Here is a 27,249-nt window from a genome sequence, read left to right on the forward strand (position 1 = left end):
GACTAGACCCAGCCTCTGCTTCTCCACCATCTCTAGCCTGACTAGACCCAGCCTCATCTACACCACCATCTCTAGACTGACTAGGCCCAGCCTCTGCTGTCTGCATCTCCTTACCCCTGCATTTTGACCTCGATTTCCCCCTTGCGCTCGTACCCTCCCCTTGTCTATGGCCTTTATGTGGGCACGCAAAGCTCTTGTGCCCCAAATCCCCACATTCAAAACACCGTAGACTATCTGTGCTGGCAAAACCTGCATAGAGCCCCTCCCCATGCCTCACTTTAAAATGCACATTTAGCTGTTGCTCATTATTGTTCAGAAACATAAACACTTGCCTCCTGAATGAAACAACGTGCTTAACGGCATCTGCCTGAAAACCTGCTGACAGTACACGGAAACCGCTAGCAAACTTACCAAAACGACTCAGCTCTTTCCTAATTTGATCATCCGTAATAAACGGAGGCAAATTTGCCACTACAACTCTTGTTGAAGGGGTAGAGAGAGGTGAAATTGACACCAACACATCCCTTACAAATATTCCGCTAGCAATTAGCCTACCGACCAAATTAGCCCTTTTCATGAACACAACCACAGCCTTGTCCATTCTAGAAGCAGAATGTATAAACTCAGCTCCTACCTGTTCACCGACCGCGAGCAGAACCTCCTCCACCTTAACTCCGTTCTCAGGAACACACCTGAATCCATGCTGTATAGACAGCGTCTCCTGCGCGCTAGGCTGAGAAGCCATTGCGCACACTAGACCTTGCAACCCCCCGGAACGTCTGTCCTCTTCCACCCTAACTTTGAAAAAAAAAACTTTGGATACCGCTAAAAACAAATATTGCATTAACCCTCCACCATAGAAAATAACACGTAAAGAAAAGAATAGAATCAAGAAAGTTAGTTAGGATAGAGCTTTCCACACCAAACACTCAAACTCCAAAACACCCAGCATGCACCGAGAGAGAGAGAGAGGGAGAGAGAGAGAGAGAAGCGAGCATCAGATGAAAGAAAATGGAAGAGAGTTTGTTTACTGTTTATACTCAGACAGAACCCCCAAAATATTTTGTTTGGAGGAGGAAGTCAAATTGGGAAATCCCAATTTAAACCCTGTAAAATCAGAACACTCCTCAAACTTACTGGCACAACTGCCTTGCTCTCTTCTCTGTGTGTGTGTGTGTGTGTGTGTGTGTGTGTGTGTGTGTGTGTGTGTGTGTGTGTGTGTGTGTGTGTGTGTGTGTGTGTGTGTGTGTGTGTGTGTGTGTGTGTGTGTGTGTGTGTGTGTGTGTGTGTGTGTGCGCAGTAACGGCGCATTCCCTCTTCACGAATGACAGAACACATAATACCCCCCACCCATTAAGCCACGCAGAGAGGGGTTGGCTCGGTGCCAAGAGCTGACGGCACGCATGTTACATTAGGGACGCACTGCCATGCTGATATGCCAGTGATTTGCGTAACGAGATAAGAACTTCTCGGTTAGCTGTCTCCCTGGATAACGGCCTCCTCATCTCTCCCTGTTCCACACCACAGCCAGACACAGATGTCAGTTCTGGAGAGACTCGCAGTGTTCAGCTGCTGTCACATGCTTGACCCAAAGCCAAGGGTCAAGGTTGACCAAAAGCCTATATAACCTATAAAACAATGGTTTTATTGGAGTTTTCAATTAAATGAAGGTGGTTGATGTAGGAGGATGGAGGGAGATGATAGGTCCAGAACATGCTTACTGCCTACATTTGACGAAACAGTATGTTCTAAATAGTGTAGTGTGGATCGAAAGTAAATAGTACATAATTTAGCAAGCAGTAGCCTAGACTAGAGCAGTAGCCTAGACTAGAGCAGTAGCCTAGACTAGAGCAGTAGCCTAGACTAGGACAGTAGCCTAGACTAGAGCAGTAGCCTAGACTAGAGCAGTAGCCTAGACTAGAACAGTAGCCTAGACTAGAACAGTAGCCTAGACTAGAACAGTAGCCTAGACTAGAGCAGTAGCCTAGACTAGAACAGTAGCCTAGACTAGAGCAGTAGCCTAGACTAGAACAGTAGCCTAGAATAGAACAGTATCCTGGTTATTACTGAATTGTCGGAACTAGAAGCACAAGCATTTCGCTACACTCGCATTAACATCTGCTAACCATGTGTATGTGACAAATAACATTTGATTTGATTTGATTTGATTTAGCCTAGACTAGAACAGTAGCCTATTTGGTCATGGCCAATGATTAGAATCAATCGCTCTTCTGACAGCGCTATTTGGAAATCCACTATCTGCAATTGTTTGAATCTTGGACTTAGGCTCTGATCTGACGAGGAGTTGCTGATGCCATGCATTACTATCTGAATATCTGGCAGGTTGTTTATGTAGTTGTTGCGTGCTCCTGCCATACAGCCTACATACTGTGTCTGACATGGAGGGATTAAGAACTGAAACTAAATTGGTCAGGGGCATCATTTCCAAATGGTTGTAGTTTAAGGAGGGGGTTATGAATGAAGTAGACTAAAACAGAAGAGGCATGTTGTGTTTTTCTGGCCTGTAGAGAAAGCAGTGGCCCAGTAAAGGCCCTCAGACACATAGAATAACTCTGGTGGGGACGGCCTACGCCGGCCAAACCCAGACAATTGTGTACCATATGGGACTCCCAATCACAGCCAGTTGTGATACAGCCTGGATTTGAACCAGGGTGTCTGTAGTGACACCTCTAGCACTGAGATGCAGTGCCTTAGACCGCAGTGCTACTCAGGTAGCTGGAGATCAACATGCACCTTCATGTTGTTACAGTTCGTACTGATACCTAAACGCCATCTTGTTGTTAGTCAACAACACCAGTAAGTAGTGTCACCTTGTATTTTTGACTTTAAAGGTTCAATGCAGCCATTTTTAACTCAATATCAAATAACTTATTGGGTAACAATTAAGTACCTTACTGTGATTGTTTTCAATTAAAATGGTCAAAAATAAACAATAATAGCTTCTTAGCAAAGAGCAGTTTCTCAAGGAATAATTTTTCTAGGACTGTTTGGGAGTGGTCTGAGTGGGGAGGGGAAAATTTAAAACTAGCTGTTATTGGCAGAGCTTTGGAACTCTATTTCTTATTGGTCTGTTAACTGATTTACCGACCGACTGGTGATGTCAGCAGGCAGGCCAAAACTCCCTCCCACCAAAACAGGCTGAAATTTCAGGCAGCCTTTTAAAACAGCTCTTACACTAAAAGGGCATTATCATAATTTTTACAATTTCACAGTATTATTCCATCTACATAGTGTGGAAATATATATACAACACAGGTAAACCATGTTTTTGATTGCACTGGGCCTTTTTTACATTGAAAAAACCTCTGTGGTCTATGAACTCAAAGATACTTCACTCCAAATAAAATATATTTGCTTCAAAATTACACTACTTTCCTCTAAATAAAGTCTATTTGCTTCAATGTGGAAACAAATGTAAAAATGTGTTTCTCTCTCTCTCTCTCTCTCTCTCTCTCTCTCTCTCTCACTCACTCACTCACTCACTCACTCACTCACTCACTCACTCACTCACTCACTCACTCACTCACCACTCACTCACTCACTCACTCACTCACTCTCAGTGTAAACACTCCACTGTAGTGCAGCAGGGGGCTTGGTAACTACAGTAGAGTATGTAATGACTGTCATTTTCTGCCGGATCCCCACTAGCAAACACACTCCTGCTGTGTTGGACAAAGAATAGAGCCCACAGACAGATGCACAAACACACACACACGCACACACACGTACGCGCACACACACACACACACACGCACACACAAGCATACACACAAACAAACCATCAGCAAGTGACAATGAATATTTTTTAAATGTTAGATCCTTACTTCAAAGGCAATTATAGTCAATGAACTAATCACTGATCATAATCTTGATGTGATTGGCCTGACTGAAACATGGCTTAAGCCTGATGAATTTACTGTGTGAGGCCTCACCTCCTGGCTACACTAGTGACCATATCCCCCGTGCATCCCGCAAAGGCGGAGGTGTTGCTAACATTTACGATCTACGTAACATTGCAAAAATCAGAAACTTTCTGTCCAAAAATGATGCAGAAAAATTAATCCATGCTTTTGTCACTTCTAGGTTAGACTACTGCAATGCTCTACTTTCCGGCTACCCGGATAAAGCACTAAATAAACTTCAGTTAGAGCTAAATACGGCTGCTAGAATCCTGACTAGAACCAAAAAATGTGATCATATTACTCCAGTGCTAGCCTCTCTACACTGGCTTCCTGTCAAAGCAAGGGCTGATTTCAAGGTTTTACTGCTAACCTACAAAGCATTACATGGGCTTGCTCCTACCTATCTCTCTGATTTGGTCCTGCCGTACATACCTACACGTACGCTACGGTCACAAGACGCAGGCCTCCTAATTGTCCCTAGAATTTCTAAGCAAACAGCTGGACGCAGGGCTTTCTCCTATAGAGCTCCATTGTTATGGAACGGTCTGCCTACCCATGTCAGAGACGCAAACTCGGTCTCAACCTTTAAGTCTTTACTGAAGACTCATCTCTTCAGTGGGTCATATGATTGAGTGTAGTCTGGCCCAGGAGTGGGAAGGTGAACGGAAAGGCTCTGGAGCAACGAACCGCCCTTGCTGTCTCTGCCTGGCCGGTTCCCCTCTTTCCACTGGGATTCTCTGCCTCTAACCCTATTACAGGGGCTGAGTCACTGGCTTGCTGGGGCTCTCTCATGCCGTCCCTGGAAGGGGTGCGTCACCTGAGTGGGTTGATTCACTGATGTGGTCATCCTGTCTGGGTTGGCGCCCCCCTTGGGTTGTGCCATGGCGGAGATCTTTGTGGGCTATACTCAGCCTTGTCTCAGGATGGTAAGTTGGTGGTTGAAGATATCCCTCTAGTGGTGTGGGGGCTGTGCTTTGGCAAAGTGGGTGGGGTTATATCCTTCCTGTTTGGCCCTGTCCGGGGGTGTCCTCGGATGGGGCCACAGTGTCTCCTGACCCCTCCTGTCTCAGCCTCCAGTATTTATGCTGCAGTAGTTTATGTGTCGGGGGGCTAGGGTCAGTTTGTTATATCTGGAGTACTTCTCCTGTCCTATTCGGTGTCCTGTGGGAATCTAAGTGCGCGTTCTCTAATTCTCTCCTTCTCTCTTTCTTTCTCTCTCTCGGAGGACCTGAGCCCTAGGACCATGCCCCAGGACTACCTGACATGATGACTCCTTGCTGTCCCCAGTCCACCTGGCCGTGCTGCTGCTCCAGTTTCAACTGTTCTGCCTTATTATTATTCGAACATGCTGGTCATTTATGAACATCTTGGCCATGTTCTGTTAAAATCTCCACCCTGCACAGCCAGAAGAGGACTGGCCACCCCACATATGCTCTCTCTAATTCTCTCTTTCTTTCTCTCTCTCTCTCGGAGGACCTGAGCCCTAGGACCATGCCCCAGGACTACCTGACATGATGACTCCTTGCTGTCCCCAGTCCACCTGACTGTGCTGCTGCTCCAGTTTCAACTGTTCTGCCTTATTATTATTCGACCATGCTGGTCATTTATGAACATTTGAACATCTTGGCCATGTTCTGTTATAATCTCCACCCGGCACAGCCAGAAGAGGTCTGGCCACCCCACATAGCCTGGTCCTTCCTCTAGGTTTCTATCTAGGTTCTGGCCTTTCTAGGGAGTTTTTCCTAGCCACTGTGCTTCTACACCTGCATTGCTTGCTGTTTGGGGTTTTAGGCTGGGTTTCTGTACAGCACTTTGAGATATCAGCTGATGTACGAAGGGCTATATAAATAAATACATTTGATTTTGATTTGAATTTGAGTTATCTGCTTTGGACAGTCTGAAATGTCAGGTACTATAGGTTAAAATATATACATTAAAAAAACACATTTAAAATGAAATAAAAAAGACTTGCCTTGGGGACACATCTGTTTATTGGATTGAAGTGAAATTAAACATCCTGATGAGAAATGCATCATTCTTGTTCACTTTATTTGTCAGTAAGCCCTCCTGTCTTCCTAGACACTTTGCGAACCTAAAATGTAAGACATGTAGAAAACAAAATCATGTCAGCTCTATTCATTCAATTTCTACCTGGAACATTCAGGATTATTCCACATCACAGAGGAGCTCTGAAGAGGTTTGACCATCCTTTGTGTAGACTTAGCAGTCCTGAAAGGACTTGGGTTTGTTTGTGTAGCAATAGCGCCACCTAGTGTTCATATATGTGACAAATACAGGGCAGAAGGAAGGAAGGGTGCGAAATGCATCGGTGACATCCTCTCCAGCTTAGTATTAATGTCTCCTGCTTTTGTTTAATGCGAATATGATTAATGGCAGAGGTCTTTAACACAGGGAAGTAGGGAGGGAGGGAGGGAGGGAAGTATAGAGGGAATGAGGGAAGTAGAGAGGGAGGGAGGGAGGGAGGGAGGGAGGGAGGGTGGGAGGGAGGAGGGAGGGAGGGAGGGAGGGAGGGAGGGAGGGAGGGAGGGGAGGGAGGGAGGGAGGGAGGGAGGGAGGGAGGGAGGGAGGGAGGGAGGGACATGGAAGAGTCGAGGGAGAATGTGGGAAGAGAGAGACAGCAACGGGTGGATGGTGAAGGTGAAAAGTGGAGGGGAAGGAGAGAATAAGTGAAGGGCAGAAGGGGGAGGAGAGAGAAAGAGAGTGTAGAGAATACACTTCAAGACACAGCAATTCAGCTGTAAAGTTATGAGGATCGTTTATTAATACAGATATCACTGATAGTTACAATATCAACAACAAAACAGACTGTATTGGCATGCTACAGGAGCTGGTGTAGTTATTAAAAAGGTTGGCTTATGTACAAAACGTTTAATCTTTTCATTAATTGCTGCAACTGTAGATTGAGATATTTATTGACTGGTCTTCTACAGGTTTGCATTTGTGTTAGTTTAGTTATATTTAATGATCTACCTAATAACAAACTGTCTTTCTACTCTGCTGGAGGTGAGAACCCCCTATGTTTGCTGGGTTTCAATACAAATTGGCATTTCAGTAGTTTCACATTTCTAAATCCATCCGTTTTTGGAAAGTAATTTCAATACACTGGGAGTTCTTAGTAGCACTTTATTTGAAGGTTTAAGGTTATTTGCCTTGTATATGGAGTGGTACTCCAATTTAGTCCCCAAAATGTGTTCCATAGGTTTTTGTCATGTACTGTAAATACCATTTTACCATGCAGTTTCTAAGTAAATACCTGTCATCCTTCCTGTAATAGGGTTGTGCTCAATTCAAATTGAAGGCAGTTAATTAAGGAGTTAAACTGAAATTCCAGTTCAATGATTGAAAAAGGGCATCTAATTTTTAATGACTTCTCAATAAGCTGAAACGGAGAAGCTATTTATGTTTTTCAATTTTAAATTCAAATCAATTCCTGAATTGACAGCCTTCAATTCAAATTGTACCCAACCCTGTTCTGTAAAAGGATTTAATGCAAAAAAGTTTTGTAAATCTGAGTGATTAGAGAAAACAGCATACGCGTGAAAGTCCCAAAAACAGGTTTGAGATCCTCTGTATAGCAGAGGTCACAGCTGCCTCCATCATGACTTTGAGACATGAACATACATACACAACACCATATGAAACACCAGTCTGAGTGTTGCATCATGTCATTGGCCTTACAAGAATATGAGCATTGACTACATCTCAAATAACATGCTATTCCCACCCAATTCCCACCCAAATCCCATCCTGTTCCCATCCTATTCCCACCCTATTCCCACCCAAATCCCACTCAATTCCCATCCTATTCCCATCCTATTCCCACCCTATTCACATCCTATTCCCACTCAATTCCCACCCAATTCCCACTCAATTCCCACCCTATTCCCATCCTATTCCCACCCAATTCCCACCCAATTCCCACCCAATTCCCACTCAATTCCCACCCAATTCCCACCCTACTCCCATACTATTCCCACCCAATTCCCACTCAATTCCCACCCAATTCCCATCCTATTCCCATCCTATTCCCACCCTATTTCCATCCTATTCCCACCCTATTCCCATCCTATTCCCACCCAATTCCCACTCAATTCCCACCCAATTCCCACCCAATTCCCATCCTATTCCCACCCAATTCCCATCCTATTCCCACCCAATTCCCACTCAATTCCCATCCTATTCCCACCCAATTCCCATCCTATTCCCATCCAATTCCCATCCTATTCCCATCCTATTCCCATCCTATTCCCACCCAATTCCCATCCTATTCCCATCCTATTCCCACCCAAATCCCACTCAATTCCCATCCTATTCCCACCCTATTCCCATCCTATTCCCACTCAATTCCCACCCAATTCCCACTCAATTCCCACTCAATTCCCACCCTATTCCCATCCTATTCCCACCCAATTCCCACTCAATTCCCACCCAATTCCCACCCAATTCCCATCCTATTCCCACCCTACTCCCATCCTATTCCCACCCAATTCCCACTCAATTCCCACCCAATTCCCATCCTATTCCCATCCTATTCCCACCCTATTTCCATCCTATTCCCACCCTATTCCCATCCTATTCCCACCCAATTCCCACTCAATTCCCACCCAATTCCCACCCAATTCCCACCCAATTCCCATCCTATTCCCACCCAATTCCCATCCTATTCCCACCCAATTCCCACTCAATTCCCATCCTATTCCCACTCAATTCCCATCCTATTCCCACCCAATTCCCATCCTATTCCCACCCAATTCCCATCCTATTCCCACCCTATTCCCATCCTATTCCCACCCAATTCCCATCCTATTCCCATCCTATTCCCACCCTATTCCCACCCAATTCCAGTAGACGACTCTACCCACTTGTAACCACCTCAACTCTTTCTCACTCACACTCGTAAGTGTGCAGACAGAAAGGCAGACATACTATTAAAACAACATGAAATAAACATAAGCATATACATCTCAACGTGTGCCACAAAAACACATAACAGCCATCAAATCAATAAAGAATATATTTATCCGTCAAAATTCGAGGCTCATATATATTAAAATAACCTACGCTCACATATATTAAATCGGAACAGCTCAGTGTTCCGAACCAAACTTGACACACACTTCATTAATTGTTATAATAATAAATTATAAATTATTAAGACATCTACACATCCAGAGACCAAATTGATTACACAGTTAGTTCATTGTAAGCTAACATCATAGATATGGACACAAAAGTCTGAGATATCATCCATGAAGCAGCGAAATAGCAGGGATGCAAATGAAAGGCTAAAAGTTAGCTCTAAATGCTCTCTCAATGTTATATCAACATATCTTCTCTATATGTGTGTAGCTTGGGTATTTACAACAGTGATCAAAAACATGATGAAAATACAGTGTATGCTGGCTACTGTTTTATCTTTAAATATGGTTTCATCATTTCATACAAATCTGTGCATTGCTTTTTAAATGCTAGGCCCTGTATGGAGCATGCCAGACCACAAGGGGGTGCTGTGAGAGGACAGTAAGACAAAGACTGCTAAGGGGCAGGATGATGTTGGCGCTTAGCACTGATGCAGGGTCAGATATCCATTCATCACCCTAATAGTTAAGTTTAGCATCAAGGCTTCGTGTGACCTGTTCCTAGATATGTCCCTAAGGACAACTTCTATCCAAAGTGTTAGAGATGGCTAAACTTGTAATATGGAGCAGGATTAAGTTGCCCATAAATGCTTAACCAAGGTCAGTGTTGCATTGGGGAGGGTAAGCTGATTTGACATAAGTGCTTACTAGAAACTTCCAACTGCAGCCTGAGTCCCTCAGTGGAGTTGAAGGTACTGTGCGAAAGTCTTCATGGCACAATATCAAGTTAAGGAATGGTACTTCTTTACGAGAGAGAGAGAGAGAGAGAGAGAGAGAGAGAGAGAGAGAGAGAGAGAGAGAGAGAGAGAGAGAGAGAGAGAGAGAGAGAGAGGGAAGAGTTTTAGTGATGCAGTGTGCTAGTGTTGTGGAGATCTTCTGTCCCAGTCTACCAAGGTGCTGTTCGCCCTCTCCTCTTCATCTCCCTACAAACAAACAACCACCACACAGGCTCTTAGACAACTATAGATATGTCTGCATATATAATGTGTGTGTGTGTGTGTGGTCCTCTGTAGCTCAGTTGGCAGAGCATGGCCCAGGATAGTGTGTTTTATTCCCGGGACCAACTGTGCATATGCACGCATGACTATAAGTTGCTTTGGATAGAGATATCTGCTGTATTTGACATTAGTGTGTGTGTGTGTGTGTGTGTGTGTGTGTGTGTGTGTGTGTGTGTGTGTGTGTGTGTGTGTGTGTGTGTGTGTGTGTGTGTGTGTGTGTGTGTGTGTGTGTGTGTGTGTGTGTGTGTGTGTGTGTGAGTAGCCACGTACCTGCTCTCCCTGCTACACCATCTCATACTGATTAGCAGTAATGATCCTGGACAGACAGCAGGCCAGCAACATGCCAATCAACTGAGAGAGAGAGAGAGAGAGAGAGAGAGAGAGAGGAGAGAGAGAGAGAGAGAGAGAGAGAGAGAGAGAGAGAGAGAGAGAGAGAGAGAGAGAGAGAGAGAGAGAGATAGAGGCAGAGAGAGAGAGGAGAGAGAGAGAGAGAGAGAGACAGAGAGAGACAGAGAGAGAGAGAGAGAGAGACAGAGAGAGACAGAGAGAGAGAGAGGGAAGAAAGGGGGGTGATAGATGTGTAGAGACGTGAGATAATTGAACTTTAGATTATAGTGAACCTTAGACACAGCACTCCTATCATCAGACAACACATTCTCGATCTCACCTGTGAGAAGGCAATTCCAAATGTTACTCCCGCGATGATGGCCATGTTGGTCTCAAGGAAGGAGGTTACCAGTTCATAACAGCCCTAAAACACAAAAAACACAGGGGATTGGTTAGTATGTAACATATGGGGACGGGATAGTGTGTAACACAGTGGACGGGTTAGTGTGTACCTGCTGGTAGACCTTGGTGTGGTTTATGGTGGTGTTGCGGAGGTCCTGAGGGCTGCAGTCAGAGGAGTTGGAGCAGCAGCTCAGGGGAAAACCGTTAGCAGGGTAGTACACACTGCCCAACCAGCTGGTGTAGTTGTTCACCCCACAGCAACGCAGCTGGAGAGAGACACACAGACGTGATTGAATTTTTGTATTGTTGTGACAATAGTAGTTTTGTTGATGTTGTCGTTGTTGATGTTGTTGTTGTGACTCACGCTGCTTTGGACGTTGTCCACAGCCAGGCTCTTCTCATCCTCAGCATCATAATTCAACACGGCGTCAGTATATGTCCTCAGGAAGGTACCTTTTATCTGTGGACACACACAGCATATGTTTTACTATCCACTAAAAGTCCTATTTTCCCTAACCGTAAACCTAATTGTAACCCTAACCCAATAGCCTTTGTCCTCGTGTGGACCTGGGAAATGTCCCCACAAGAGAACATTTTCCTGGTTTTACTATCCTTGTAGGGACTGTTGGGGTACGCACAAGGATAGTAATAAAAGCCCCCCCACACATACAGTCTTGTAGAACTAACCTTGTGTGGACACAAAATTCTGTCCCATTCCAACTCCTATTTTCCCTAACCCCTAAACCTAACTCTTACCCTAACCTTAACCTTAACCCTAACCCCAAAACCTAACCTTAACCCTAAACCTAACACTAATTCTAACCCTAATCTTAACCCTAAACCAAGTAGAAATAGAATTTGACCTTGTGGGGACTTGGTCAAATTTGGTCAAATATATATATATATATATATATATATATAGTTAAACACGTATAGTTAAACACATCCACACACACACACACATACACACGTGATGTATCTCTACTGGCAGGTACTCAGCTGAGATGGGTCCAGATGAACTGTGGGTAATGTAGTTCAAATAGAAAAACTGACCTCATGACGAAAAACAAAGCCAGAGATCCCAGCCACCAACTCAGCTAGGAACACCAGGGACAAGAACATTACATACTGCAGAGAGATAAAGAGAAAGAGAGAGAAGGGGGAGAGAGAAGTGGAAATAAAAAATAAATAAGCTACATATACAGAGAGGTTGTGTGTGATGGGGACAGGCTAGTGATGGGGACAGGCTTGTGATGGTGACAGGCTAGTGATGGGACAAGTTAGTGATGGGGACAGGCTAGTGATGGGGACAGGCTAGTGATGGGGACAGGGCTAGTGATGGGGACAGGGCTAGTGATGGGGACAGGCTAGTGATGGGGACAGGCTAGTGATGGGGACAGGGCTAGTGATGGGACAAGTTAGTGATGGGGACAGGCTAGTGATGGGACAAGTTAGTGATGGGGACAGGCTCGTGATGGGGACAGGCTAGTGATGGTGACAGGCTAGTGATGGGGACAGGCTAGTGATGGGGACAGGGCTAGTGATGGGGACAGGCTAGTGATGGGGACAGGCTAGTGATGGGACAGGCTAGTGATGGGACAGGCTTGTGATGGTGACAGGCTAGTGATGGGACAAGTTAGTGATGGGGACAGGCTAGTGATGGGGACAGGCTAGTGATGGGGACAGGGCTAGTGATGGGGACAGGGCTAGTGATGGTGACAGGCTAGTAATGGCGACAGGCTAGTGATGGGGACAGGCTAGTGATGGGACAGGCTAGTGATGGTGACAGGCTAGTGATGGGGACAGGCTAGTGATGGGGCAGGCTAGTGATGGGGACAGGCTAGTGATGGGGACAGGCTAGTGATGGGGACAGGCTAGTGATGGGACAGGCTAGTGATGGGACAGGTTTGTGATGGGGACAGGCTAGTGATGGGGACAGGCTAGTGATGGGGACAGGCTAGTAATGGGGACAGGCTAGTGATGGTGACAGGCTAGTAATGGGGACAGGCTAGTGATGGTGACAGGCTAGTGATGGGGACAGGCTAGTGATGGTGACAGGCTAGTGATGGGACAGGCTAGTGATGGTGATAGGCTAGTGATGGGGACAGGCTAGTGATGGGGACAGGCTAGTGATGGGGACAGGCTAGTGATGGGGACAGGCTAGTGATGGGACAGGCTAGTGATGGGGACAGGCTAGTGATGGTGACAGGCTAGTGATGGGGAGAGGCTAGTGATGGTGACAGGCTAGTGATGGGACAGCCTAGTGATGGGGACAGGCTCGTGATGGGGACAGGCTAGTGATGGGGACAGGCTAGTGATGGGGACAGGCTAGTAATGGGGACAGGCTAGTGATGGGGACAGGCTAGTGATGAGGACAGGCTAGTGATGGGACAGGCTAGTGATGGTGACAGGCTAGTGATGGGGACAGGCTAGTGATGGTGACAGGCTAATGATGGGGACAGGCTAGTGATGGTGATAGGCTAGTGATGGGGACAGGCTAGTGATGGGACAGGCTAGTGATGGGGACAGGCTAGTGATGGGGACAGGCTAGTGATGGTGACAGGCTAGTGATGGGACAGGCTAGTGATGGGGACAGGCTAGTGATGGTGACAGGCTAGTGATGGGGACAGGCTAGTGATGGGGACAGGCTAGTGATGGTGACAGGCTAGTTATGGGACAGGCTAGTGATGGGACAGGCTAGTGATGGGACAGGCTAGTGATGGGACAGGCTAGTGATGGGACAGGCTAGTGATGGGGACAGGCTAGTGATGGGGACAGGCTAGTGAGAAGTATGTGTTATGTCGATAATTAGCACTGTGTTTCTCTAACGACACTCTATTAATCAGCATTAAACAATTCTAGTGTGTGTGTGTGTGTGTGTGTGTGTGTGTGTGTGTGTGTGTGTGTGTGTGTGTGTGTGTGTGTGTGTGTGTGTGTGTGTGTGTTTGCCTGTACACTCCTCTTCCTCTCCTCACCAGTTTGAGCATCCATGGGCTCCCCCTGCAGGTGGCGAAGCATCCGAACAGGCCAAAGACGATGATGACAGTCCCAGTGCCGATGAGGACGTACGGAGCGTTGGTGGTGTTCTCAGCTATCAGAGAGATATACGGGCCGATCATAAACTTCCCCCATACTCCCACTGCCAAGAGGATCGCTCCTGTGATCTGGAGAAGAGAAGGAAGGAGAGAGAGAGAGAGGGAAAGGAGAGGAGAGAAAGGGGAAAGGACAAATAAGGGACATAGATGAGCAAAGGGAGATGATGGTGGGGGAGAAGAGATAGGAGAGAATATGAGAGAGAGATGTTGATATCCAGAGGTACACTATTCAGCCAGCAGAATGCAGTGTTGCTTAGGTCTACCGATGGTGCGGAATGAACATTAGAGAACACCACCATGTTGCTCAACAATGCAGAGCCCTCTTGCCTCTTTGTAGTATGGGAGAATAAAGTTGCCGTTAGACTCAGGTATAAGATCTGTTCAGTGTAATGGATAAAAGGTTTAAATGTAGATATGTGATCACTAGATCAACCTTTCAGATTGTCCTCCCTGACCAAGGAGTAAACCGTGGTTGTTTCTAAGTGTGAGAAAAGAAAGGGCAGGGCAGAGAGAGAGAGAGAGAGAGAAGGGATGGGGAAGAGTTCGAAGGCAAATGGATATGTTGATACTTTCCTGTGGAACATGACAACCCCCCACCCCACACACACACACACGGAGCGAATCAAAAGGACCCATTGATCCAGAGTGGGCCGCTTCCTTCTGTTACTCTGCTCTTAGCATTTGTAATGAAGGCCTGTCATAAAGGAGTGTGTTGTGTGAGCCAGCTAAAAGCCCCTGTTCACCAGCTGGGGGGGGCTGCGTTTTTGTGACGGGTACAGTTGAGGGGCCGATCTGTCAAAGACACTCTACTAGCAGAGTCTCTGCTGCCTGGTGCTGCCATACTGCCGGACTGCACACACACGGCATGTAATCAGACCCACATGTACACACACGCACAGCACACAAATACACAAAAACAATGTGACATAGTTTATTGGCAGGTGTATGGGCCCAATTGTGATCTAAATGAATTACCATTACCTGAATGAGGTGCAGTGCTGGGCCCGGTTTCCCGATACTGATTGAACTTAAGGTTCCGAGTGTTTTAACGATGCATCTTTCCTACAACTGCCGAAGATGTAACATACGTTTCCCAAAACACCACACACAGAGAACGTTTGCTAAAAGGTGCTACATGGTCAATCCAAAGTCTTCATTGGCATTGCAGCATTTATGGTGATACGGCCTCTGCAGAAGTCAGGGCATTCACACTTCACGGAGCAGCACAGAGCTGTTGTGAAGGAAGTTGTCAAGGAAGTGAGTTTGTGTTTATACAGGACCTCCAACGCCCACCTACCATCAACCAATCATGTCAATGCAGAGACATAAGGAGCCCTCCGCATTGTTCCAAAATTTGGGAGGCGCACGGCAATGCGTTAGTGCTAGGATGGGCCAAACACGTTTCAAGTTGTATTGGTGGTATGTACAGGATACACACGGTATACACAGTCCAACGAAATGCTTACTTGCACCAGTGGAGGCTGCTGATGGGAGGATGGCTCATAATAATGGCTGGAATGGAGCAAATGGAATCGCATCAAACACATGGAACTATGTGATGGGTGTATTTGATACCATTCCACTAATTCCGCTCCAGTCATTACCACGAGCCCGTGCTCCCCAATTAAGATGCCACCAACCTCCTGTGACTTGCAGGTTCCTTCTCGACAATGCAACAACAATAAGAAATAATAAAATATAAGAATACTACGAACATAAAGAAAATGTCTCAGTATTTTGGGTTGGAAGAACACTGGGAGAGGAGTCAGAGACAGAGAATGCTTGGCTGACAGGGCCAGAGTTAGACTGTCTCCATGGTAACAGACATTTATCTCTGAGGTGCTGCAGTATCCAAGCAGAGCTCAGCCTGAACATAGAGAAACCCTCCCTGTCCTCCTCCTTTCTTTCTCACTCCAACCTTGTATGAACAGCAGGTGGCAAAGCCCCTCCCCCCCATAAGTCTAGATGCACTTACTGCCGACCAAACCTGGACTGTTCTTTACTAATAAAAAACTGAGGTCTTTAGAGACTGAGGTCCCTGAAATAAATCAATAACATTTCCCTCTTATCTTGGAATATGTTTATAACTTAAGCATTCATAAGTAATGACTCCAGTCCAGTCCAGAGAGCTCATCCTAGTAATGACTCCAGTCCAGAGAGCCCAGTCTAGTAATGACTCCAGTCCAGAGTGCTCAGCCTAGTAATGACTCCAGTCCAGAGAGCTCAGTCTAGTAATGACTCCAGTCCGGAGTGCTCAGTCTAGTAATGACTCCAGTCCAGTCCAGAGTGCTCAGTCTAGTAATGACTCCAGTCCAGAGTGCTCAGTCTAGTAATGACTCCAGTCCAGTCCAGAGAGCCCAGTCTAGTAATGACTCCAGTCCAGAGAGCTCAGCCTAGTAATGACTCCAGTCCAGAGAGCTCAGTCTAGTAATGACTCCAGTCCGGAGTGCTCAGTCTAGTAATGACTCCAGTCCAGTCCAGAGTGCTCAGTCTAGTAATGACTCCAGTCCAGAGTGCTCAGTCTAGTAATGACTCCAGTCCAGTCCAGAGTGCTCAGTCTAGTAATGACTCCAGTCCAGTCCAGAGAGCTCAGTCTAGTAATGACTCCAGTCCAGTCCAGAGTGCTCAGTCTAGTAATGACTCCAGTCCAGTCCAGAGTGCTCAGTCTAGTAATGACTCCAGTCCAGTCCAGAGTGCTCAGTCTAGTAATGACTCCAGTCCCATCCAGAGAGCTCAGTCTAGTAATGACTCCAGTCCAGTCCAGAGTGCTCAGTCGAGTAATGACTCCAGTCCAGAGAGCTCAGTCTTGTAATGACTCCAGTCCAGTCCAGAGAGCTCAGCCTAGTAATGACTCCAGTCCAGAGAGCTCAGTCTAGTAATGACTCCAGTCCAGTCCAGAGAGCTCAGCCTAGTAATGACTCCAGTCCAGTCCAGAGTGCTCAGTCTAGTAATGACTCCAGTCCAGTCCAGAGAGCTCAGCCTAGTAATGACTCCAGCCCAGTCCAGAGAGCTCAGCCTAGTAATGACTCCAGTCCCATCCAGAGAGCTCAGTCTAGTAATGACTCCAGTCCAGTCCAGAGTGCTCAGTCTAGTAATGACTCCAGTCCAGTCCAGAGTGCTCAGCCTAGTAATGACTCCAGTCCAGAGAGCTCAGTATAGTAATGACTCCAGTCCAGAGAGCTCAGTCTAGTAATGACTCCAGTCCAGTCCAGAGTGCTCAGTCTAGTAATGACTCCAGTCCAGAGTGCTCAGTCTAGTAATGACTCCAGTCCAGTCCAGAGTGCTCAGTCTAGTAATGACTCCAGTCCAGTCCAGAGAGCTCAGTCTAGTAATGACTCCAGTCCAGAGTGCTCAGTCTAGTAATGACTCCAGTCCAGTCCAGAGAGCTCAGTCTAGTAATGACTCCAGTCCAGTCCAGAGAGCTCAGCCTAGTAATGACTCCACTACAGTCCAGAGTGATCAGCCTAGTAATGACTCCAGTCCAGTCCAGAGTGCTCAGCCTAGTAATGACTCCAGTCCAGTCCAGAGTGCTCAGCCTAGTAATGACTCCAGTCCAGTCCAGAGTGCTCAGCCTAGTAATGACTCCAGTCCAGAGAGATCAGCCTAGTAATGACTCCAGTCCAGTCCAGAGAGATCAGCCTAGTAATGACTCCACTACAGTCCAGAGTGATCAGCCTAGTAATGACTCCAGTCCCGTCCAGAGAGCTCAGCCTAGTAATGACTCCACTACAGTCCAGAGTGATCAGCCTAGTAATGACTCCAGTCCACTCCGGAGGGTTCTGTATGGAAATTAGTTGAAACTAACACGAACAATGCATTAAATGATTCAATATCAGATGTCCCTCTGTACTGTAGCTGGTATTACATACTGTACAGTATTTTGCCAATCAATCACTGTTAGAGGCCTTGCTGTTCTCTGTGTGTAGGGAACTTAACAGATAATCAATTAGGCAAATCTCCTGGCCTGTGTGTGGGCCGGTACTAATGGCCATGCAGAAGAGCCTGAACTGTTTGGCATCATTATAAGAACACTGCCTAGATAATGGTTTATTCCTCAAACCAATTATTGCTGATATTCACCTAATATCTTATTTACCAAGAAAAACTTGGGTATTTCTATAAACAGAAAAAAAATGTAGTTAGCAGATTATCATACATTACCATATTACCAAGGGATTTTGAAGTAAACTTTTTACTGGAAAAGCTTTTAGAAATTTCTGATGAATTATAATATCTTCATCATGAGTTATAAGGTTAGCATGTACGTACACACACACACACACACACACACACACACACACACACACACACACACACACACACACACACACACACACACACACACACACACACACACACACACACACACACACACACTACAGTTATGCCTACACATTGAGACATAGTCACGTGTTCATGGCAGCGTTTCTGTGGTGAGGTGACAACAGGACGTTGTATGTGTGCCCTTCTCCAAGGGCCCTGAGAGGTGAGTTCTGCAGTGTGGCGTTTGCAGACACTTTTAAATTGTGTTTTTTATTTCAATGTCTTGCAATCTATATTTCCATCTATCTATCTACAGTGCCTTCAGAAAGTATTCATTCCCCTTGATTTATTCCACATTCAAACTGAATTAAATATACTTTTTTTCTCACCCATCTACACAAAATACTCCAGTGTTTCCCAAATCCAGTCCTCCAGTACCACCAACAGCACACATTTTTGTTGTAGCCCCAGACAAGCACACCTGATTCAACGTGTCAACATATCATCAAGCCCTAAATGAGTTGAATAAGGTTTTTTAGTCCAGGGCTACAGCAAAAAATGTGTTCTGTTGGGAATACTCCAGGACCAGAGTTGGGAAACACTGCAATATCCTATAATGACAAAGTGGAAACATGTTTTTAGAAGTGTTTGAACATTTTTTGAAAATGAAATACAGAAATATCTTGTTTACATAAGTATTCAAACCCCTGAGTCAATATATGCAGAGGTGGAAAAAATACCAAATTGTAAATTTTGAGTAAAGGTAAAGATACAGTAATAGAAAATGACTCAAGTAAAAGTGAAAGTCACCCAGTAAAATTATACTTGAGTAAAAGTCTAAAAGTATTTGGTTTTAAATATACTTACTTAAGTATCAAAAATAATTGTAATTGCTAAAATATACTTAAGTATCAAAAGTACAAGTATAAATCATTTCAAATGACTTATATTAAGCAAACCATACAGCATCCTTTTATTTTGATTTTGTTATTTACGGATAGCGAAGGGCATGCTCCAACACTTACAGTATAGACATCATTTAGAAACGAAGCATGTGTTTAGTGTGTCCACCAGATCAGAGGCAGTAGGGATGACCAAGGATGTTCTCTTGATAAGACCATTTTCATGGGTGTCAGGGAAAATGTATGGAGTAACAAGTACAGCATTTTCTTTAGGAATGTAGTGAATTAAAATTAAAACTGGCAAAAAATATATAAATTCTAAAGTACAGATAACCCAAACAACTTAAGTAGTATTTTCAAGTATTTTTACTTAAATACTTTACACCGCTGAATACATATTAGAATCACCTTTGGCAGCAAATACAGCTGCGAGGCTTTCTGGGTAATTAAGAGTTTTCCACACCTTATATTTTTCAAAATTCTTCAAGCGCTGTCAAATTGGTTGTTGATCATTGCTTGACAACCATTTTCAAGTCTTTTGCCATAGATTTTCAAGCATATTGAAGTCAAAACTGTAACTCGGCCGCTCAGGAACATTCACTGTCTGATTGGTAAGCAACTACAGTGTAGATTTGGTCTTGTGTTTTCGGTTATTGTCCTTGTTACGACTTCCGCCGGCTCCTCTCCTTGTTCGGCGGCGTTCAGCGGTCGACGTCACCGGCTTACTAGCCATCGCCGCTCCATTTTTCATTGATCCATTTGTTTTGTCTTGTTCCATACACACCTGGTTTACATTCCCAAATCACACTGCATGCATTTATTCCTCTGTTCCCCCTCATGTCTTTGTGTGATACTGTTTGTGTTACGCGTTATTTTCTGACGCGCCAGACTGGTGTTCTGTTATTCCGTGTTGTTCACAAGGCATGTTTATTTGTTAAACCTAAGTTTTGTGACTGTTTGCACGTTTTTTTAACGTTTGCCAATTGGCTGGAGGTTTTGAAGCAGTTTGATTTTGGTTTCTTCTGCCTCAATAAAGTGTGTGCCTGTTCACAACCCTCTACAGAGCAGGTGTAACTGAGTTAGGTTTGTTGGCCTCCTTGCGGGCACACACTTTTTCAGTTCTGCCCACAAATTGTCTATGGGATTGAGGTCAAGGTTTTGTGGTGGCCACTCCAATACATTTTGGAACAACTTTGGAAGTATGCTTGGGGTCATTGTCCATTTGGAAGAACCCATTTGCGACCAAGCTTTAACTTCCTGACTGATGTCTGGAGATTTTGCTTCAATATATCCATATAATTTTCCTGCCTCATGATGCCATTCTATTTTGAGAAGTGCTCCAGTCCTTCCTGCAGCAAAGCACCCCCACAACATGTTGCTGCCACCCCCACAGCATGATGCTGCCACCCCCACAACATGATGCTGCCACCCCCACAACATGATGCTGCCACCCCCGTGCTTCACAGTTGGGATCGTGTTCTTCGGCTTGCAAGCCTCCCCATTTTTCTTCCAAACATAATGATGGTCATTATGGTCGAGCAGTTCTATTTTTGTTTCATCAGACCAGAGAACATTTCTCCAAAAAGTATGATATTTGTCCCCATGTGCAGTTGTAAACCGTAGTCTGGCTTTTTTATGGCGGTTTTGGAGCAGTGGCTTCTTCCTTGATGAGCGGTATAGGACTCGTTTTACTGTTGATAGAGATACTTTTGTACCTGTTTCCTCCAGCATCTTCACAATGTCCTTTGCTGTTGTTCTGGGATTGATTTGCATTTTTCGCAGCAAAGTACATTCATCTCTAGGAGACAGAACGCATCTCCTTCCTGAGCGGTATGACGGCTGTGTGGTCCCATGGTGTTTATACTTGCGTACTATTGTTTGTACAGATGAACGTGGTACGTTCAGGCATTTGGAAATTGCTGCCAAGGATGTACCAGACTTGTGGAGGTCTACAATTTTTTCTGATTGCTTTTGATTTTCCCATGATGTCAAGCAAAGAGGCACTGAGTTTGAAGTTAGGCCTTGAAATACATCCACAGGTACACCTCCAATTGACTCAAATAATTTAAAATCGACTATCAGAAGCTTCTAAAGCCATGACATAATTTTCTGGAGTTTTCCAAGCTGTTTAAAGGCACAGTCAACTTAGTATATGTAAACTTCTGCCCCACTGGAAATGTGATATAGTGAATTATAAGTGAAATATTCTGTCTGTAAACAATTGTTGGAAAAATTACTTGTGTCATGCACAAAGTAGATGTCCTAACCGACTTGCCAAAACTATAGTTTGTGAACAAGAAATGTGTGGAGTGGTTGAAAAACGAGTTTTAATGACTCCAACCTAAGTGTATGTAAACTTCCGACTTCAACTGTATCCCCCAGCATCTTGTGGAAAGCAGGCCGAACCAGGTTCTTCTAGGATTTTGCCTGTGCTTAGTTCCATTCCGTTTATTTTTTATGCTGAAAAACTCCCCAGTCCATAACGTTTACAAGCATTACCATAACATGATGCAGCCACTACTGTGCTTGAAAACCTGGAGAATGGTACTCAGTAATCTGTTGTATTGGATTTTCCCCAAACATAACACTTTGTATTCAGGAAAAAATGTAATTGCTTTGCCACATTTTTAGCAGTATTACTTTAGTGCCTTGTTGCAAACAGGTATTCTGCACAGGCTTCCTTCTTTTCACTCTATCAATTAGGTTAGTATTGTGGAGTAACTCAAATGTTGTTGATCCAACCTCAGTTTTGTCCTATCACAGCCATTAAGCTCTAACTGTTTTAAAGATACACATGGACTGAGCAGTTTCCTTCCTCTCCAGCAACTGAGTTAGGAAGGATGCCTGTATCTTTGTAGTGACTGGGTGTATTGATACACCATCCAAAGTGTAATTAATAACTTAACCATGCTCAAATGAATATTCAATGCCTGCTTTTTTATTTTTACCCATCTACCAATGGGTGCCCTTCTTTGCAAGGCATTGAAAAATCTCCCTGGTCTTTGTGGTTGCGTCTGTGTTTGAAATTCACTGCTCCACTGATGGAGCTTACAAATAATGAATTGTATGTGTGGTGTACAGAGATGAGGTAGTCATTAAAAAAATCCCTTTAAACACTATTATTGCACACAGAGTGCAACTTGTTAAGCAAATTTTGACTCCTGAACTTATTTAGGCTTGCCATAACAAAGGGGTTGAATACTTATTGACTCAAGATTCTTTCATTTTTTTTATTAATTTGTAAAAGTGTCTAAAAACATAATTCCACTTTGACATTATGGGGAATTATGTGTAGGCCAGAGACAAAAAAAAATCTCAATTTAAACCATTTAAAATTCAGACTGTAACACAACAAAATGTGGAAAAAGTCAAAGGGTGTGAATACTTTCTGAAAGCACAGTCTAGCCTTGTCTTTATATTATAAACATCCTTCCATCTATTGTATTGATATTCAGGTCAGAAGCTAGATTAGATTGTGGGTTTGTCTGCTTACAATATAACTGATGTCATCTGTTTAAATCAAAACCCAGGGTCAGGTAGGAGGAAGTGATGATGTTGCTATTGTGACGCATCGGCTCGATGTAGAAGGTTGCCCTTAGTCCCAGATCTAGGATCAGATTACACTAACAATCGGAACCATTACCTAGGATGATGAAGAAAACATTGGATTCTGTATCAGTGGCAACAAGGCAATATCTAACTAATAAAGTCCAATGCAATCTGAGAGATTACACAGAAACCAGCAGCCATGACAACACTGACAAAATCAGTCCCCAATACAATAGGACCCAAAACGGATGACCCATTTCCCACCAGTCCCTAAAAGAGAAATCATGAGTTCTATTTTTAACAGGAACATTAAAACATGTCATGTCAGTGTCTCACATACCTCACCGGCATAGGCACCACTTCAAACCACACCGTGTGAACTGGAGTCTGAACCACTCGCAGGAAGACATTACAAGCTGACGACAGAGAAACTCAGGGGCGAAACTATCTGAAGAATTTCAAACGACCACCCCTCTGACAGCCCATCCCTAGTTCCCCTGACCCCCCGGAAATGAGACGAGCTGTTGCCCTGCCCCGGTGCTGAGACCACCGATCCAGTCGGCTGCTCCTTCCTGCTGGGGAGATGTGATCATATGCACAGTAGGGTGTGGAAGCGTTAAGGCTGCTCTGACTGACCGGACTAAATATAAATGTTAGTATCTATGACAGGCACTAAATGCTTGCTGAGAGAGACATGTACAGCCTCTGATTTTCTTGTCTCACATGTAAATGCTGATCCGAGGCCAGATTTGAGTTATACTGTATGTCCTTGGGGGTTCAGGTTAGGGGACAGGGTCGACTGAGGGACAGGGTCGACTGGGGACAGGGTCGACTGATCCCAGACCTGAAGGTCTAGGAGGAGCACTGGGAGAAAATGGTCCATATCAGGGGATATCTTTACATGAAACATTTTTGATATTCTAGAGAATACAAACCATTTCCTATACATATTTAGAGTTTTGTGGATATGCACCATCTCTTTTAGACATATATGACATTGGGATTACTCCAAATATCACACATGGCATATGGACTCATTCAATATCCTGAGATATGTGACATCCTATTTTTGCTCTTCATGTTGACAAATACTGACTGTGTAAATCACATATGTGTGTTTCCAAGATATGAAGCTATATTGATTCCAGAAATGCTTCTCTTGGCTGAGGTCCATATCCGGATCTTGATATGCTTTTTTATCTGCTGAAAATAAGGACAATTTCTGATGCATTTCTATGTTTTCAGCACATGCTCAATAATTTGGCGAATATAAAATCCATATTTTTCTTTCATGCATTCCCTCCGGATATCATACAGGGTATTGCCTTGACTCATTAGATATCCTGGGATAGGCCAATCTGGACATCTTTTTGTTTGATATGTTGACAAATACTGACAGAAGGCATACATCGTATATGTTCTCAGCACATAATGCATATGCTCTTGACTGAGGTCCATATCAGGATGTTGATATGCTTTTTGATATGCAAAATGACAACCTCTGATGCTTATTTGAGTTTTGAGGACACGCTCAATAATTTGACAAATATTAAATCCATATCATTCTTTCAGACACTAGCTATAATTTTTGTATTCCAATCTGCATAGAGGCGCACGCAAACCGCAAAATAAAAACACTGTAACTGGTAACCGAGCAACAAGAATCCGGTATTTTCTGCTGTGGAGTTCCAGCTGTCTTTTTTTATTTTGGGCGCCATAAATTAGTGTAAATAGTACGTGGAACAAAGTGAGAAGCTCTTCGGAAAAGATGTCAAAGAAGTTAACGCTAAAGAGTAGCACATTTGAGCTATTTTATTTATATTGGTAACTAGAATCAAGAATGTTAGCTAATTTGGCCAGCAGCTATTAGGGTTAGTTAGCTATAGTTCGCTAGGCTTGATGGCTGGTAAAAGCTAACTGGCAGCCTCGCTAGCTAACAAATAACGAAATTGCCTTCCCTTCAGGGAAACATATTTGTACCCAATATCAAACCTCAAGGTGACAGCTAACGTTTTAAAACAATATTTAGGCATATTTTGTATTACTGATTAATATAAGCTATCAAGCAAACGCATTTAATTAGCTAGCTAACTGTAGCTTGTTTCAGTTCGTTTTGTTATGAATGAAGCAGGTATAGTAGCTACCTTGTGGTATGGTTATGTGAAATGGCAATATTGACACAATTTTGATTTTAAGCATTGTCAGTTTGGCGTAGATCTCCACCCAACACCACAGTGCCGGTTTGCACTGCGCGGGACCGCTTTTGACCATGTCGCATCCATGTCCATAACAAACAGGGCAGGGTATTGAGGGTGTACACGTTTTATTTTCTGTAAAATAAATACAATTATTTTTTTTAGCAAAGGTTGGTCTACGTTTGCTTCTTTACAGAAAACGTTTTGTGATTGGAGCTCTGGATTTGATTGCATTTTTTAAAACATAAATAGCAGAGATGTGCTTTGGAAATAGCAACTTGGATTAAATATGACGATGTCCTCCTTTCCGTGCCCTGTAGTCTACTATTGAATATTGTGTAAATGCATGCTCAGATATGTCACCTTCGTGTGAAGAAGCACAATGATTTTCAGCGCCTGAACAGGGCAAATAATTTGGTCGCTGGACATGGATCATGAGTCGGATTGAGCTCATTTTTGATCAGATTCACGAGGATGAATTACATATAATGTACGGATATCTATTGAGAACGTGGGGTAATGTGGATTCGTTCATGCCTACGTATAAAGGCGTAGATATGACAAATATGCAAACGGCTGCATGCGCATCAGGTGCATGTCTTGAATTTATCTCATGGCACTCCCGATATCTCCCTGGACTCATGGTTGAAGGGAGATGTCTTGAGATCAGGATTGGATGCGTGTAGAAACTCCCATTACGGAGAATACCCTAGCTCCGTATATGAAATTAAGGAGACGCGTATCTGAAGCATGTCTACTCCTTATATCGAATGAAATGTCAGGTGTCCAGAAACAGATAAGGACATCCCCTGATATTGACCCCTTTCGCCCAGTGGAGCATACCTCCATCCTTGTCTGACAAAGATATCTCAGGATAAGAGCTGCAAATACACCAGAGTTTGTTTACCTTAGGATAGCCTATAGAGGGATTGCTTATGTCTTCCTTAGTTCCCCATCTGACTTGATGCCCATGCGTCTGTAGGCTACTGTTTTTCATTTAGCCTAATAATATACAGAGGAGTTGGCTAAAGAAACACATGCTATGGTATGACAATGATAGAGAAGTCTCAGGAGACATATAACAACAGTACAGAGCTTGTATAAGAGTGAGTCAGTCAAGACAAACAACTTATCAGGATGCAGACAAATAATTTGAAATGCGCTGTTTACAAAACATCAGGTGCACATCCATCTCGGGATTTTATAGTGCGACCTATGGTCGAACGGTAAAGCAATGACAAAACAATTGACTGCAACCTATGCATGCTGTAGACTCGACATTGACGAGTGCACTTTCATGCTGCTTCGCACCAAACGATGGACCGACAGAAACCGTTACATGATAACCTCGACTGCTAACCTCTACCCGTCTCTGACTACAGAGCTACTGCGCTCTATATAGCCTAAGCATGAGCATGGCATGTATTGCGGTCAGTGACAACTTCGAAATACAGAGCAACATATCGAGACTTCCTCACGCTGGAGTAAGTGACAATGTACAAAATAAGCCAAACGTTACAGCCGAGGATGTCGCATTTCTCCAAGCGTGTGGGCTTGTTGTAAACATGACCCTGGTAAGAAGTCATTATCACAAAGGCACAGATTAATACAAAGGCACAGACGAATCTGTACCACAAAGGCAGAGGTTGTCTACAAGAATACATATAAAAAAAACATAAGTACACCCTCGAATTAACTGAATTCCTCGAATTAACTGAATTCATCAAACACATGGAAAAATAACGGTACTTACGGGTAGCCTACAGCTCTGCATCTACAACGACGGAAACGATCTCCCCAAGGCTTTCATTGGGGCAAGGATAAAACAAGGGTAACGTTAACTTACCCAAAACACGAAGGAGTAAACGATGAGGAGGGTTTTGAGAAAGGTTATCACTGGTTTGGTCTCCATTCTGCCCAATGCCCATACAACAGTAAACTGAAAGGACTGTTTCTGCAAGCCTTGCGCTACCACGACTCTCCGCTGGAGGTCTTTCGGCTGCTGCACCACAGACATTCACAGCGCAGCCGCCAATATATTTTTGCTCCATAAGTAGAATTTGATTGCCCCCCTAACCACTGATACAGGCTCAGAAATTATTTCTCCGTGATATTAGGTAGGATTTGTTTTGATAATCTGTTCCTAGACCTGGTCTGTGGTTAGGAACAAATGCCCGAGAAAATAACACAGCTCGATTATCCCCTCTGGCGGACCTTTCAAGCAGGTGGGTTTCCAAGGGCAGTAGTATAGAGTTTGAATAACATGTTTTGTATAACTAACCCAAGATAGACCACAGCCTGTTGTTTACAATGAGAGCAAATTAATCATAGTGGGCAGAACAAAAAATGAGGTGGGCCGAACCAAGCACGAGATAGCAAGATCCTATTGGCGCGTTCTACTATATATTTGCATATTTCCGTTAAGTAACGCCTGCT

The 27,249-nt window shown here is 44.2% G+C and overlaps 1 protein-coding gene across 3 annotated transcripts; it reads right to left on the bottom strand.

Annotated features, from left to right (window-relative positions):
- Positions 1-8,780: 8,780 nt before the first annotated feature.
- LOC118377426 (tetraspanin-7-like) lies at positions 8,781-27,013 on the bottom strand. 3 transcript variants are annotated; one of them, XM_052493280.1, is made up of 8 exons: positions 26,660-27,007; positions 13,785-13,973; positions 11,863-11,937; positions 11,174-11,269; positions 10,920-11,075; positions 10,748-10,831; positions 10,351-10,431; positions 8,781-9,825 (listed from the first exon to the last, which is right to left on the bottom strand). In XM_052493280.1, the coding sequence occupies exons 1-7, from the start codon at positions 26,828-26,830 to the stop codon at positions 10,363-10,365; spliced, it is 840 nt and encodes a 279-aa protein (XP_052349240.1). In that variant the 5' UTR covers positions 26,831-27,007; the 3' UTR covers positions 8,781-9,825; positions 10,351-10,362. The 3 variants fall into 3 exon arrangements, with proteins under 3 accessions (XP_052349240.1, XP_052349241.1, XP_052349239.1); XM_052493281.1 differs by lacking the exon at positions 8,781-9,825 and adding an exon at positions 9,835-10,005 and having other exon boundaries at positions 26,567-27,013; XM_052493279.1 differs by lacking the exon at positions 8,781-9,825 and adding an exon at positions 9,835-10,005 and having other exon boundaries at positions 26,660-27,002.
- Positions 27,014-27,249: the final 236 nt, after the last annotated feature.

The sequence above is a fragment of the Oncorhynchus keta genome, chromosome 34 (genome assembly GCF_023373465.1).
Source record: "Oncorhynchus keta strain PuntledgeMale-10-30-2019 chromosome 34, Oket_V2, whole genome shotgun sequence".
NCBI classification, from domain to species: domain Eukaryota; kingdom Metazoa; phylum Chordata; class Actinopteri; order Salmoniformes; family Salmonidae; genus Oncorhynchus; species Oncorhynchus keta.

What these genes read in the sequence shown, in the direction of transcription:
- LOC118377426 (XM_052493280.1), bottom strand. Translation starts at nt 26,830, where the DNA reads ATGTCTGTGGTGCAGCAGCCGAAAGACCTCCAGCGGAGAGTCGTGGTA. An exon ending in ACACCAAGGTCTACCAGCAG is followed by an intron (nt 10,832 to 10,919) that starts GTACACACTAAC and finishes TTTGTGTTTTAG; the next exon opens with GGCTGTTATGAACTGGTAAC. An exon ending in TTGGAATTGCCTTCTCACAG is followed by an intron (nt 10,432 to 10,747) that starts GTGAGATCGAGA and finishes TCTCTCTCTCAG; the next exon opens with TTGATTGGCATGTTGCTGGC.